This window comes from Cydia splendana, chromosome 11 (genome assembly GCF_910591565.1).
Source record: "Cydia splendana chromosome 11, ilCydSple1.2, whole genome shotgun sequence".
Classification (NCBI taxonomy): Eukaryota; Metazoa; Arthropoda; class Insecta; order Lepidoptera; family Tortricidae; genus Cydia; species Cydia splendana.
The window spans coordinates 8,666,165-8,680,324 of NC_085970.1; the positions used below are offsets into that span (position 1 = coordinate 8,666,165).

The 14,160-nt window shown below is 43.3% G+C and overlaps 1 protein-coding gene across 1 annotated transcript; it reads left to right on the forward strand.

Annotated features, from left to right (window-relative positions):
• Positions 1-5,845: 5,845 nt before the first annotated feature.
• On the forward strand, positions 5,846-14,019 carry LOC134795029 (trans-1,2-dihydrobenzene-1,2-diol dehydrogenase-like). The gene is made up of 6 exons (XM_063766878.1): positions 5,846-5,921; positions 9,634-9,841; positions 10,360-10,651; positions 11,389-11,635; positions 12,213-12,366; positions 13,337-14,019. The coding sequence occupies exons 2-6, from the start codon at positions 9,634-9,636 to the stop codon at positions 13,450-13,452; spliced, it is 1,017 nt and encodes a 338-aa protein (XP_063622948.1). The 5' UTR covers positions 5,846-5,921; the 3' UTR covers positions 13,453-14,019.
• The last annotated feature ends 141 nt before the right edge of the window (positions 14,020-14,160 follow it).

The following is a 14,160-nucleotide window of genomic DNA, read 5'->3' on the forward strand; positions in this document are numbered from 1 at the left end:
TTCCTGTCAAAATGCTGTCATTGCTGTCATGTAGAAAAGCGTTCGGATTCTATAAAATAGTAACTATAGTTCTATAGAAAAGTAAGAAATTTACCTTTCACATCACCTATTCGAAAAAGGTGCGGTAGTCTGTTACGGCTTTAACTGCTAAGCGTTGACAGTTAAGGCCGTAACACACTATCGCACCGCACCAAGGTCATTGTGCGACGCACCCATAAGAGCGAGAAAGCGATATCTCTTTCGCGCTCTTACTTATCGGTGCATCGCATAATGACCTTGGTGCGGTGCGATAGTGTGTTACGGCTTTTACTTGTAACATGTGTTTTGCTTTTGTTTTATTTAGATACATTGCGGGCCGAATTATTTTGTATGGTTCATACCTAAGTACCTATTTTCATTGTATTTCTTAGCGAAATTTATCTCAATATAATATATATGTCGGACCCTGACACCAGAAAGACGTATTGCAGCGTTATAGTTCATTATTTTAGACGCCTGTATAAAATCGATTAGCAATGTTGAGCTACGTGTTATTTGGTTGTAACAAAATAAATAAAGTTGTGTAGAGAGTAACTCCGTCTATTGGCGCATTGTTGAAATAAAGTTGCGTAGAGAGTAACGCCATCTATTGGCGTGTTGTTGAACTGAGATGACAAGTAGAAGGCTTTGGAACGTCGAGAGGTTTCTCTCGAGTGCGCGTAGGCACGAGTTGGCGTTTTTGTCGGTATGTTGGTAGACTGGTCGAGCAGCTAGGTTTGCCAACTTGACTGAGGCGGGAGCAGAGAGGCTCCGCCGCTGGTACTTCTTCTTGATCGGACCGCGCTAGAGATCGGACGTACTCGTTAGCCAACCTCGTGCCTAACTCGCTACGTTCCTGAAGGTTTATACCTGAAGGATTATTCTGATAGCTTATAGAATCCCGCGTTCTTTAACCATTTAGCTAAGTGTTTTATTTCAAGTGTTATTTTGATTTCTTATGTTTCATTAGAAGCTTACTTTTGTGAAATAAAGAAATGATGTGTTATGTGTTGTTTTGAAAAGATTTGTCCCTCTGAGTTTGTTGCCGGTCCCATATAGGGCTAAATCTTCTCATGTTAGAGGCGTAGGGTTGGAGCCGGCCTGGTTTGACTTGAATGGGGATTTAAACGGTTTCTTTTTGATTTCATATTGCTCCCTTGAGTTGGAGATAGCAATTGGTTCTTTTAAACATTTAGTACTGAGGTATAGTAGGCGCTAGTATGGTTAACGAGTCCTGATGTTTATTTTATGCTCTGGTGGCATGGTGGCGTACTGGTTTGGCTGTGAAGTAATACATTATCGTACTGCCCCACGCGCCCACCGCCTTTGAGACCATCGGTGTTCGACATATACTTATTAGGATTAGGAGCTCTCTCTTGCTTCTTTCATGCCTCCCGAAGGGAGGCATGAGATTCCTTCCCATCCCTTTTGGGGATTTTTGGCGGTTTCAAATCGCCGCCCGTAACTACGGGCGGGTCTTCTCAGCGCCCTTATTCTAAGGGCGGTGGCTTCTTCGTCATGACTAGCCGTGAATGGCCTGTCATGACTTTGGTTTCTTCTCCTCTTCTATAGCCTGTCAGCGGCTTTGTGGCCGTGGGGCCTCGCAGCTGCTGTGGGCTGACTTCCTCTGCCTCTAGTACCAGCGTCCCGGGGGGGAGGACGGGCGCTGTCGGCGGCTGTCCGGAGGGCGTGCGTGGAGCGGCGCAGTGCCCGTTGAGCGGCGTCTTCTCCTTCGGCTTCTGGCACCAATGCCCTGGGGGGTCTGGCGCTGTCGGCGGGTGTCCGGGGGGCGCGCGTGGAGCGGCGCAATGCCCGTTAGGTGGCAGCGACGCGAGCGTTCGGCGCGCTTCTGCGATTTTTTTCGGCGCAGCTGCGGGGCTGCAACGGTTGCGTGGATGGGGCCGGCGTCCGCGTGAGCAGGTGCTGGCGCGGAGTCCGCACCTCCGTACCTGGAGGTTCCCAACTTGGGGGCCTCTGTGGGTGCGGTGTCCTTTTTCTGGGGGCCCTTTGAAGGGCCTTTGTGGGGCTGCGGGGCGTCTCCGGGGCTGGCGCGGAGTCGCGGGTCCGTGGGCGGCGGGGTGGTGATGTCGCAGGCCTCTTCCTGCTTGTCGAGCGGGCTGCACTCCGGTTCCTCCTCAACTGCCGAAGGTCGAAGAGTGACCGGGTGTTCGTCCTGGTGGCGCTGCGGTTGGGCGTCTTCCGGGGACGTCTCTACTATCCCAGGGAGACCGACTTGCGCCAGGCCGTCAACCTTGGATCGGTCACGATCCAGTTGCCCGCGAGGGGAAAGTCGGTCTGGGGCTGGGGCTACCCGCGGGGTTGGTGCGTAGGGACGTCCGAGGGCTTCGATGAGGGCATCGAAGTCGGGTTTCCACGGCTCTGTGTAGCCGTAGGCGGGTTCAGGGGTCTTGGTGTCGTCGGGTACTTCGTAAAACTCGCGTTGCGTACTACCCACCCTATCCGCGGGGACCGGGGGGTCGCGAGTTTCACTATTGTGGCTGCGGGTGGATTGTAAAATCCGTTTTCTTGTCTACCCACCCGCCCCGGAGGGACGGGGGGGGGACATCGGTGGTTTCTTGTCCATGTATGCGGGACCTGCGCGACGCGTCACCGCCAGTCGGTCCTGTTGAACAGGGCGACCATCGGTGAATGGGTTCTGGGTGCAGCTGGGCTTCTCCTCCGGCGGGGCCGGGCGCGTTCCGGCTTCAATTTTCACAAGAAAATCGTTGACCGGATAAGCTGGTGCTGGTGAGGTGCGTCCGTGCGAGGTACCAGTGGCTCTCCTAGGATTAGGACCTATGCTAACCACCATTTATATAGAGAGAGATACCTCATAGAAGGTAGGATCCTATAGAAGTGCTATACGCATGCCTCCGTGAGGGACAAAACATACGCAATACGACACTATGATTGGTCAATTTATTTGTTGCCCACCATAAATCCATAGTAAGTACAAAAATTACGGTGGGGAATAAAAAAATGTGAGACTGTGGCAAAGTATAGTTATTTGTACAACAAGAGATCAAAGTTTGATATTTCTTCGAGTGCTTATTTTGAGTCCCGTGCAAGCGAAAGATTCTATAATCTAATGTAGAATCTTGAGCGTAGTAAGGGATTCAAAAGCGCACGAGATGTAAATAACTTTGATCTCGTGTAGTACACAAAATTTTTCACCCTAAGCAGTGAGAACATACCTAGAGGGACAGAGATAATAGAACCCAAGTATATCGAACTTGTATTAGACCCCGCATGTTGAAATGACATTTGACTATAAAGGTCACTTGAATGTCATTTTGTCTCACTCAGTGAGCAAAATGCGATTTTGCTCACTGAGTGTGACAAAATGACTCAGTGAGCAAAATCGCATTTTGCTCACTGTTTTTAAGAAGCAAAGTACCCTTGTTCGAGCTGCTGAGGTGAAAAACAATAATAGCTCTTTCGCTGCTACTCCTACTGAAAGATATATAATATAAGACTATCCTGTTCGGTCATTTCCCCCCACCCATCATGCCTGATCCTGTTATATATGTACCTACTAGATTCATGAGATACCTAGAGATAGCGATCTTTATTTGCATACGTATTTTATACATAAACATACATGGACCCTGAAAAGGGAGTAGCAAAACAGGAAGTTTGTCACAAGTTCATTTGTTAAGTTACTTACTACATATGACATGATATGACTTACACTTAAGTTATAAAATTTCTAATTGCTCTTATCAAGTATTCGCCCGTATTGGATTGTATGTAAAGCCCCCTCCAGACTATCCGCGTGAATCGCGGGCGAAGCCGCGAACGCGAGTGTGGAGTCGATTTCGCTGTCTGCGAAAACTTAACGTATAGTTTTCGTCACTGCGCTTTGTGAAAAAAGAACCCACATATATTTATTTTCGTTCTGATTTTTCAGAACGCACTAAAATCCGCATGAAAATCCGTTCAGTTGTTTTTGAGTTTAGGTATCGCGAACATACAGACCAAATACAGACAGACAGATGCGGCTGGGAATTTGTTTTATAAAGTGTAGGATAGGTAACCCTATGGATTGGAGCTATTGCAAGGTTATATGCCATGCAGTCGTTCTTCAGAGGATTACGTTTTTTTTTTTAATGTTGAGTAGTGGATGTGATCAATCGATCCTCGCTTGAGATTCGGGCGGCCGGTTACTCTTTGTTTAATAAAAGCTATATTTGTTGTGTTTTCTTAGGATTATTTAGGTTGCCGAGAAGATCGCAGGCTCCACGGAATACTATACTAGTTTGTGGCAGGCTCGCTACCTATTACGTGTGGCAAAATGCCGGGTCAGGTCAATGCTACCAGGCAGATGATAACAATGATAAGTAGGTAATTCACTGATAATGTCAAATAATGTGGCCCTAGTGAATAAAGGATACAAGTCTCGGGCAGCGCAGGTATAAAAGGTTGTAAGTTCCACGCAACACCTATGCCCTTTTACATCTGAGCTGCGCGAGAGTTGTACCCTTTTTCACTAGGGCCACAGGTTGCATTTAAAATATTTTATCAAGAAAATTATAACTTATCAAACACAAACACGTATTACGTACCATGGATAGCAATAGGTACGAGTAGGTACTTATGGCATAAGTAGTTTATCACTTTGGCTTTTATTAGTATTACGTAAAATGGCTTGATAGCGTAAACAGATGGCTAATAATTCTTACTAAGATTATAAAAATTACTGAAATCAATGAAAAGTCAATAAAAATTGAAGTTAGCTACCTACGAAATTAAGTATTAGGTAGCTACTTTTGTTTCTCATTTTGGATTTCACGGGCCTATAAATCCCGGTCTTTTGATAAGCTTGCGTGGGGATATACATAGATCCAACACGTAGAGGCCCTTTGGAGAGATTTAATGTCATGTAGAGTAGAGTACTACTCATTATTATTGCATTAGCCCGTACAATACGAATTACGCTATTGCCAACATTTTTCACCGTTAATCATGGTTTTGTTTTGTTGTTATTATATTTAAAAGGGTTATTTTGACATGTAGGTGTATGACTTGCTTATAATTATTTTTGGTGCATATTTTTCAGATCTTTGCTTGTAAACAACATATTCAGGTTCCTGTCAAAGCAAAATAGTAAGTAGGTACCTATATCCAATAACCACACACGATAACGATAACAGACGAGTTACGTAACAACGATCATAAGTCATAACAATTTGTTGTCACAGACAAGTGTATTCAATAGACGTCGCATTAAAGGACATTGATAATTTAGATTACTATTTAAAAATATATACTTATACAGGATCAAATTGGCATACCTACGACTTTTTATTTAAAGAAGAAATAGCGTTTTTCGCGCATACTACCGATTTATTACATAGATACTACATACCTATCTATAACATATACTAATCTATGCCTATCTACTTGTTTGTACTTAAAGTCGCAACCTCTCCGCTTTATAAGAAAGACACAATTTCCCAAAACTTTCATGTTTTAAGATAACCTACTACCCATTTATAACCACTACGATCGCTCATAATTTTGAGTAGATAAGTAGGCACAATCAGCGTCATATAGTAGGCAGCATGCAAAGTACTCAAAATAAATAGTTCAGTACGCCATACAAATGATATGGTGTAATTACAAATTATCGAGCTATTTGAATACTTTGGATGCTCCCTACTATATTACGCTGACTTGTACCTACACTACTACACTAAATTTACCAAATCTGAAAAATTGGGTAAAGGAACGGTTTTATGTACGGCTGTACGCCCCAGCATCGCCTAAGTGATCTATTCATAATTATGTCTGCGCTTGTTTTCAGTTATCTTACTAACCCCCTCCAACTCGACAGTACCATGTTATATTATTAAATACCAACAACATAAGTTTAGTATCTCGCCGGTCTTCAAGCAGTAAACGTAAGTTTTACACACTTTTATATAGCTTCACTCCTTATACCGGGTGGGCCCTGTAACAGAAGCAATGAGCAATAAATTAATTAAACTGTAAGCCTATTTTATTCTTTACAAAAATTTTACTAGGTAAGTATATTAAATTCTTGAACGGTAAAATACTTTAATAATTCTTATTGGTCAATTAGTAAGCAAATTAAACGATTTTGAACATAGACATTTCGTAAAAAGGCTGACTACTGGTGCCTTTAGGTACCTGTATACCTATATTAATTTTAGGGCTCATCAGAAAAGTCTCAAGGAGTAGACAGGTAGTCGATAGATATATATTATATATATGTAGGTAATATAACTAGCGACCCGCCCCGGCTTCGTACGGGTTACACAAAACCTTAACAAATTATATACCTAAACCTTCCTCAAGAATCACTCTATTGATAGGCGAAAACCTCATTGAAATCTGTTCAGTCGTTTTTGAGTTTATCGCGAACATACATACACACCAATAAACAGACGCGGCGGGGGACTTTGTTTTATAAGGTGTACCTATTAGTGATATGCAAAGGAGAGGAATGAGTTGTGCGGTGGTTTTGCAGTAATCTTGGGATTATTCCTACCATATAAAATTATAAACAGTCGCTAAAACCAGTCCGTAATTAACTAACCATAATAATTTCTAATCAGCGGCTTCTATTTTAAGTGGTAGAGGTCTACACTCTACAGTGAGGCGTAGGTAGTGTAGGGTAACCATAAATACATAGTATTCAAGAGCCTGTAGCATTGTTCATAGCAGATATATTATAGACAACATTGCAGCTTGATTTCTTAAATACTTATTTTGAAACTCGATTCTAGGTTATGTTCTTGACATTAAATGTAGTATCTAACCAACAACATTCACTTTGTAAAATTACAAGTGTGAGTTGTTATACCTACCTACATAGTATCAAGTTTATTGCGATAAGTACACTCATAGTTTGGGATAAAGTGCCGTGATAAAACTGATAAAAGTAAGTACTTAATTACAATTCCAATTCAAAGTTTAGTTAATCAATACTTTCGTTGGGTCATCTAAACTCGGTTCCCCTCTATTAAAAGATCAAATACGGCGTCCTCAGAACTCCTTTGGCAGAATTCATTAATATTTGTGTTCCTAAGATGTAAGTATCTAAGAAGTGGAGCCACCGATATTTTTGATGCAGTTGAGGGAGGGTACAGCCAGGGTGGAGTCTGAGGTTTATACCTGTTTAAGTTTAGGTTACTAAGGCCAGGTGGGTATCATTTTGCGGGTAAATCAATCAAAGATGTAGAATTCAATTCTGGAACAAAAACTGTATTAATCTATACAGAAAACACAATAAACTAAAAAAATCCTTCCTTTCCGTTACCGTCCCATTCCCCTTGTATTGTCCCCTACAGAGGCGTATTTACAAATTTGGCGCCCCGGGCCATTTTGATTTGCCGCCCCCCATCATCAGTGACGATAAAGTATTTTATTTAAGAAAAAAAAAACCTGCAACAAGTACCTCTGGGGTGTGAAATAAAAAAAAAACTAAACATTTACCATTTACTCACATAGGCAATACATTGTTTTCCCATGTACAAATTGGTTGACAAAATCATCAATAACGCTGTCGTAATTTAAAACGTTTTTCAGCTCAGCTTCTATATTAAGAAGAGCTAAGCTATTCAGGCGCTCTTCGCTGATAGTGGAACGTAGATATTTTTTTATTCTTTTGAGTGCAGAAAGGTGACGTCACTAATGTCACTATTCTAGATACAGATTTATATGGGCCGTTTTTGTCACTCAATGACGATGCGACCTCGTTATATTTGCCTGATCTGATCGGTGACCGGTTGGTACTGCTGGGTTTTGGCCATTGAGAATCAAGGTGAGACATTGGCAGTCAGGCTGGATATAGCTAAGGAGTTCGGTCGGGTCTGGCATCGAGTCTGCTCTGCTGATCGCTACCTTTTTTTCCGGTAGATGCACATGAGCCGTATAGTAGACGGAAGCTGCTCCGATAGTGTGGACATTACCGCTGGCGTTGCACTAGGTTCTGTGCTGTCATTGCTGCATATCAATGATAATCATTGCTATGCAGACGACAGTAGTAGGGATGCGTATTACACAGGCCGTACCATTATCCCTCATTCTGTGGTGCTGGAAAGTCATGAAAAGTATTGTATTTGTATCTGATATCGAGAGCACTCTATCTGTACTAAGTTTCGGCATGGGATCGGAACAATTTAGTGAGATTCAATACCACGAAGGGGCTATTCATAAATTACGTCATTTCAAATTAGGGGTGGGGGGGGGGTCTGGACATCGGATGACGGTAGCATGAAGTAGGAGGAAATGGGGTCATTTGAAGCATGATTTTTGGATGACTATAGGGGGGGGGGGGTCAAAAATCGTCAAAAATCGATGACGTAATTTATGGACAGCCCCGAAGACACAAGAACCGCCCGTATGTATATAGTCAGATGGGTCACAAATAATGTTAGGTACGTAAGTGAAAACGCGAGCGTAGCGAGCGCGAAATTTTTTTGAGAAAATAGTAGGTAAATTTTTAGGGTTCCGTAACTTCAAAAGGAAAAAAACGGAACCCATACAAGATCACTTTGTTGTCCGTCCGGCCATCTGTCTGTCTCAATATAAAGGGTCTTGACATGACAGAGGGCGGCAAAATCGACAAGGCTTGTTATTTAAATTTTACAAATAAATAGGGGAGCGACAAAATTCTGGTCGACCCTATCTGAACAGCAAATAAAACTATTTTTTTGACCCAAATTTGCCGCCCCCTAAAATCTGCCGCCCTAGGCTTCAGCCTACTCAGCCTAGTGGTAAATCCGGCACTGCGCCGTACTAATATGTACTTCTTGAACGAAAATGTTGCTTAATTTAGGTACTTGTTGGTAGATATTTTTAGCAATTGGTAGGGTTTGAAGCGTTCGTTTGTTTATTAATTTAAATGTCAATTAAAATATAATAAAAAATATAGCTAAGTTTGATTATAAAAGGCGCCCAGAAAAAGCCGCAAGGGGGCGGCTTCGCCGCCCCCCTGCGGCCTGCCGCCCCGGGCCATGGCCCCCTTGGCCCTAGGGTAAATACGCCCCTGGTCCCCTATAAGGATCGACTGACCTCGTGGCTCTCAGTATAAATATGTAATATTAAGTAAAAATTCACAAATCAGGTAATATGTAGTTAAAGGGGCCCACTGATTAACAGTCCGCCGGACGGTATCGGCCTGTCAGTTAGAACAAAATTATGACAGTTCCGAACAACTGACAGGCCGATACCGTCCGGCGGACTGTTAATCAGTGGGCCCTTTAAGTATGTGTTTTACAAGAGGGCAAGTTGTTGATTAACCTCTCGTGCTAAAATAGGCTAAAATTGATACCCAAGCAAGCAAGATTCCAAAATTGAACCACGAGCGTAGTGATTTCGAAAAATGGATTCTTGAGCATTGCAAGAGGGTATCAAGGCACGAGGGTTAAACAAATTTTGCCACCGCGCGAGTGAAATACAAAATTTTCACCACACCAACAACACAAGGAAAAACTGAACTGTAAAATATCAAATAAAATCAAAGAAATTCAATTCAAAATGAATGTTATTAAATATTTATCATTCAAAATTCAGTAAATTCTACCAGCCAACATAAGGAAACAACTCAAATTTTGCATTTGATTACTTTGTGTATTTCTTTTCCAGATGACTATCCGATGGGGCATCGTAAGCGCGGGCAAGATCGCCAATGACTTCGTCAACGCCGTGAACAGTTACCCCGAAAAGGGCGACCAGGCCATCGTGGCGGTCGCCGCGAGGGACCGGAGCCGCGCCGAGGCGTTCGCGAAGACACACAGCATACCTAAGGTGTTCGACACTTATCAGGCCATGGCGGAGAGTGAGGGGGTTATCGGTACGTTTGAACTCGAGTGAGCTGGTGTATTGTAGCATTTATAGCGCTTATCACACATACCATGATATAAATACTTAGATTAAGTTATCTAATGGCTTATCAAGAGCATTATGCATAGTTTCTTATCCTCAAATACAGATGCATAATATTCCATCGTATTTTCATGGAAACGTACGACGTGTCTTGCTATTTCAGTCAGTCTCGGTACAAAAAGTACTGAGGTTGACAGAAGTAGCATGACAAACGAACGTTTCCGAGAAAATACGATGGACAACAATTATGCACTACATCTGTAACTGAAGCTGAGGACCTACCGCGAAAAATGAAATCGAAATTTGTACATGAAGTGCACTGCAGTGGTTCAGGTAGGCCCCATCAAGCTGCGAATAGGTACCTAATGGCCGCAAAACTATCCACGCGCGCCTCCATTGTTGACGCGCTGCAGAAGCGAGGAAGCCCCATCAGCGCCCTAAACGCATAGTTAAGACTCGCTTTGTAACTACAACCTTTAATTACAGATGTCGCCTACATCGGCGCCCTCCACCCCGACCACTATCCCCTCGCCAAGCTCTTCCTCGAGCACGGCAAGCACGTTCTCTGCGAGAAGCCCCTCTGCCTCAACCTGAAGCAGACCCAGTCCCTCATCAACATCGCCAAGAAGAACAAACGCTTCCTCATGGAAGCCGTGTGGTCGAGGTTCGCGCCCGCGTATTTGGCGCTAGAGAAGGAGATTGCGTCAGGAAAGTTGGGGGAGGTGAAGAGAGTGGAGGCGAACTTTGGAATATCGTGTTTGGATGTTATCAGACTGACGTAAGATTTCCCCCCTTTGTACCTTTTTAATAGAGTCTGTTCGGAAAGAGGAAAGATCGTGGAATGTATTGGGCCCCATACATTCCACGACTCTTCTCTTTCCGCACAAACTAACATACTGTTGCCAAAAAATATGAACAGCAATCTTGAGGCCATGAGGCCTTTCTTTCTTTTCAGAGTAGGTACTTTTGTTTTGCTGCAACGCACACAGTAACCTTTTATTGAAGCTTTTTTTAGTGTCGCTCTTGTTGTTTTTATCTATTTATGTGTGTATTGGGGGCAAACGAATAAATTGTTTATCTATCTAAGTATCTATATCATTGGATTTAGTTTGATTCGTACTAAAAGCGACACCATTTTCGAACCCAAACCCTCCAGTTTGGAATCCTCAAATCTTATCGCTAAGTAACCAGCAGTGTGGTGCCTACCTACCCTAACTCTACTTATACCTGTGAGATGTAGATTCAGGGTAGAAATAACATCAGATTATACCAGGCGTGGCTCACTCCGCGATTTCGTCGCGTCGCTACAAGTACATGCGGCCCACACCAATTTTGGTGTCTAGCAGTATTAGTAGTTGCCGCGCACCGCTACGGATCGGACGCCTGCTCGCGCTTGCGCCACCTAGCGGTCATATCTGTCGTAATAGACGCGTTTTGTTAGAAAGTGAACCTTCTGTACCTAGTACTATTATTTATTCTGTGATTATACTTAAGTATTTCATATCTCATTTACAGCAAAAAAGACATGGGCGGCAGTGCAGTAATGGACCTCGGAGTGTACGTACTCCAATTCGCGCAACTGATATTCAAGGACGAGCCAACCAAGGTCACAGTGGTCGGAGAGACGAATGCAGAGGGCGTGGACGTTGGCGAGACCATCATCCTGGAGTACTCGGGCGGGCGGCGCGCCGTGCTGACCGCGGACGCGACCGTCAAGATGTGGAACAAGGGAACCGTCACCGGCACCAAGGGACGCCTTACGGTCAGTACTAAACAAACGACACTTACGGTCAGTACACTTTCCAAGTGTCTAAAATATGTGACACGCTTGGCCGCAAAAAAAATATGGCTCTACAAATAAGATCGAGTCAGATATTTTTGCGGCCTTCGTTGTGTAACATAATTATTATTGCAGGCGACTGTACACTAAGCAAACGTTAGACACGATGGATGACATGTCTGCCAATGGTCTTACAAATAAAAACTGGACAAGTGCGAGTCGTACTTTTTAGTATTTATTGTTACAGCGGCAACAGAAACACTTCATCTATAAAAATTTCAACTGTCTTGCTATCACAGTGTATGAGATACAGCCTGGTGACAGACAGACGGACAGAGGAATCTTAGTAATAGGGTCCCGTTTTTACCTTTTGGGTACGGAAACCTAAAATAGTGCTAAAGAGGAAGAAAAAAAGTAGGGAAGCGGATCCTGAGCTCCAACTAGTTGTATATAGCACTAGTAGCGAGGATGCGACCGGGAAGAAGTGTATACCTACAGGTTTTTCGTGGTACAAAAATACTTATATATACCTACATTTATTGACACCGTTTGTCCACAGGTCGAAGATCCCTTCCACTTCCCTACGACCCTGATCCATTCTGACGGCACAGTGGAGGAGTTCAAACTGCACGACCTCAAGCTGTTTTCCAACTTCATCAACAGCGCAGGTCTCGTCTACGAGTCGCTGGAGGTCGCTCGGTGCATTAGAGAAGGTAAGAAGTATATCCTATAGTTCTCCGCCTCTTTTCCACTTCGCCAGGCGTGGCTCACTCCGCGATTTCGGCGCGTCGCTACAAGTACATTCGGCCCATACCAATTTTGGTGTCTAGCAGTAGTAGCTGCCGCGCACCGCTACAGAACGGACGCCTGCTCGCGCTTGCGCCACGTTGCGGTAATATCTGTCGTAATAGACGCGTTTTGTTAGACAGTGAACCTTCTGTACCTGTACTATCATTTATTCTGTGACTTCGCTTAGACTGATCCGAGCTGACAAGCAGTGTTTAAGCTGGTTAACTTCAAACTGCCTTATGACTTCGGAACTAGCAAGGCAGAAGATGTAAAAAAAATTGTATACTTTCCTCGCAATCCAAGTGAAAAACGGAGAGCGAAGCATAATTAGATAATAAGTAAAACTCAGGAACAAATATTTGTGGTAAACACACAAATAAATGCCCTTATCAGGGGGGCGAAACTGATCCTTTCGGGCATTCTCGGCTCCGTTCGCCTCAGCATTGCTCCGAGCAAGTATAAGGCTTTGCACAACTTGATGTCCCTTCGCGTGTACGACTACAGATAAGATTATGCCTTGAATTTTAACAACCCTAAATAGCCTAAAGCGATAGTACCATACATAAGAAAGGGACAGCATGATTCATGCATGTCAAACTTCGCTTTGTAGGAAGCTTCTTTTCTGTACGGTAGTATTATTACTTATTCTGTGCCCTTACAAGGATTTGAACTAGGTACCATCGGCTTCATTGGCAGGGTCCCCACTATGGGCCATGCAGGGCCATGTTGCATAACAAACTACAACTAATATTACAAGCGGAACTCCTTTTTTAATTAGTGAAATTAGAAAAGGAGGTCCGCTTGTAATATTAGTTGTAGTTTGTTATGCAACATGGCCGTCGTCAAACGTGAAGTAGGTTACAAATGATTACAATTCCAATGAAACTGTTTCAGGTTTGCTGGAGTCTCCGCGCATGAGCCACAGAGAGAGTCTCATCCTCGCCAAGCTCGAAGACACCGTTCGAAAACAGCTGGGAGTGCGCTACGACATCGATGACCAGGAGTTTTAAGTTCCAACCGATGTTTTATAAAGCCTGACCAGTAATATATGAACCTTAGAGCATTTAATAACTGGAGTCGCCTTTAAGAGCTTACCCCTCTGCCGACAACCTTGCACAACTGTGCAAACTTTTGTATGTACTGACGTTTATCTGACATGGCTATTTGTACGTTATGAATCATGTACAAATAGCCATACATTTGACGTGCCCCTCCTCCGCAAAAATCAGCAGACTGTTTTGTACAGAAAATGACAAACAGCGACAAGCGTCTCCAGTTACTAAATGCTCTAAGATATGAACACGCGCCATGTTGCGGAATTTCATTGGAACTAATTTATTCGTACTATACTAAACTGTCACCATATAAATGAGAATAACAGCGCCTTCTTCAAAATGATCATATGTTACTGGTCAAGCTTTACTTCGGATACTAAAATGACAAATCGGTTGGCCGTTTATTTAAGTACATAAAATAAAATATTATATTTACTGTTATAATTGTGTTTAATTAATCTGGGCTTAATATGTTATGTCCTTTCCAAAGTCCTCAGTTTGATAAATATCTTCTATCCAGCACAGGGCCGCAACAAGTGGGGAGGGGGGGAGGGGGGCATTATGGGGCAATTCCCTACCTTAAAATCACATTACCCTACCTTAAGAAATACCATCGAGTTTGATGATGTAAGTAATGCGCCCTACCTATAATTATGGCTATTA

What these genes read in the sequence shown, in the direction of transcription:
- LOC134795029 (XM_063766878.1), top strand. Translation starts at nt 9,634, where the DNA reads ATGACTATCCGATGGGGCATCGTAAGCGCGGGCAAGATCGCCAATGAC. An exon ending in GGAGAGTGAGGGGGTTATCG is followed by an intron (nt 9,842 to 10,359) that starts GTACGTTTGAAC and finishes CTTTAATTACAG; the next exon opens with ATGTCGCCTACATCGGCGCC. An exon ending in CGCTCGGTGCATTAGAGAAG is followed by an intron (nt 12,367 to 13,336) that starts GTAAGAAGTATA and finishes AAACTGTTTCAG; the next exon opens with GTTTGCTGGAGTCTCCGCGC.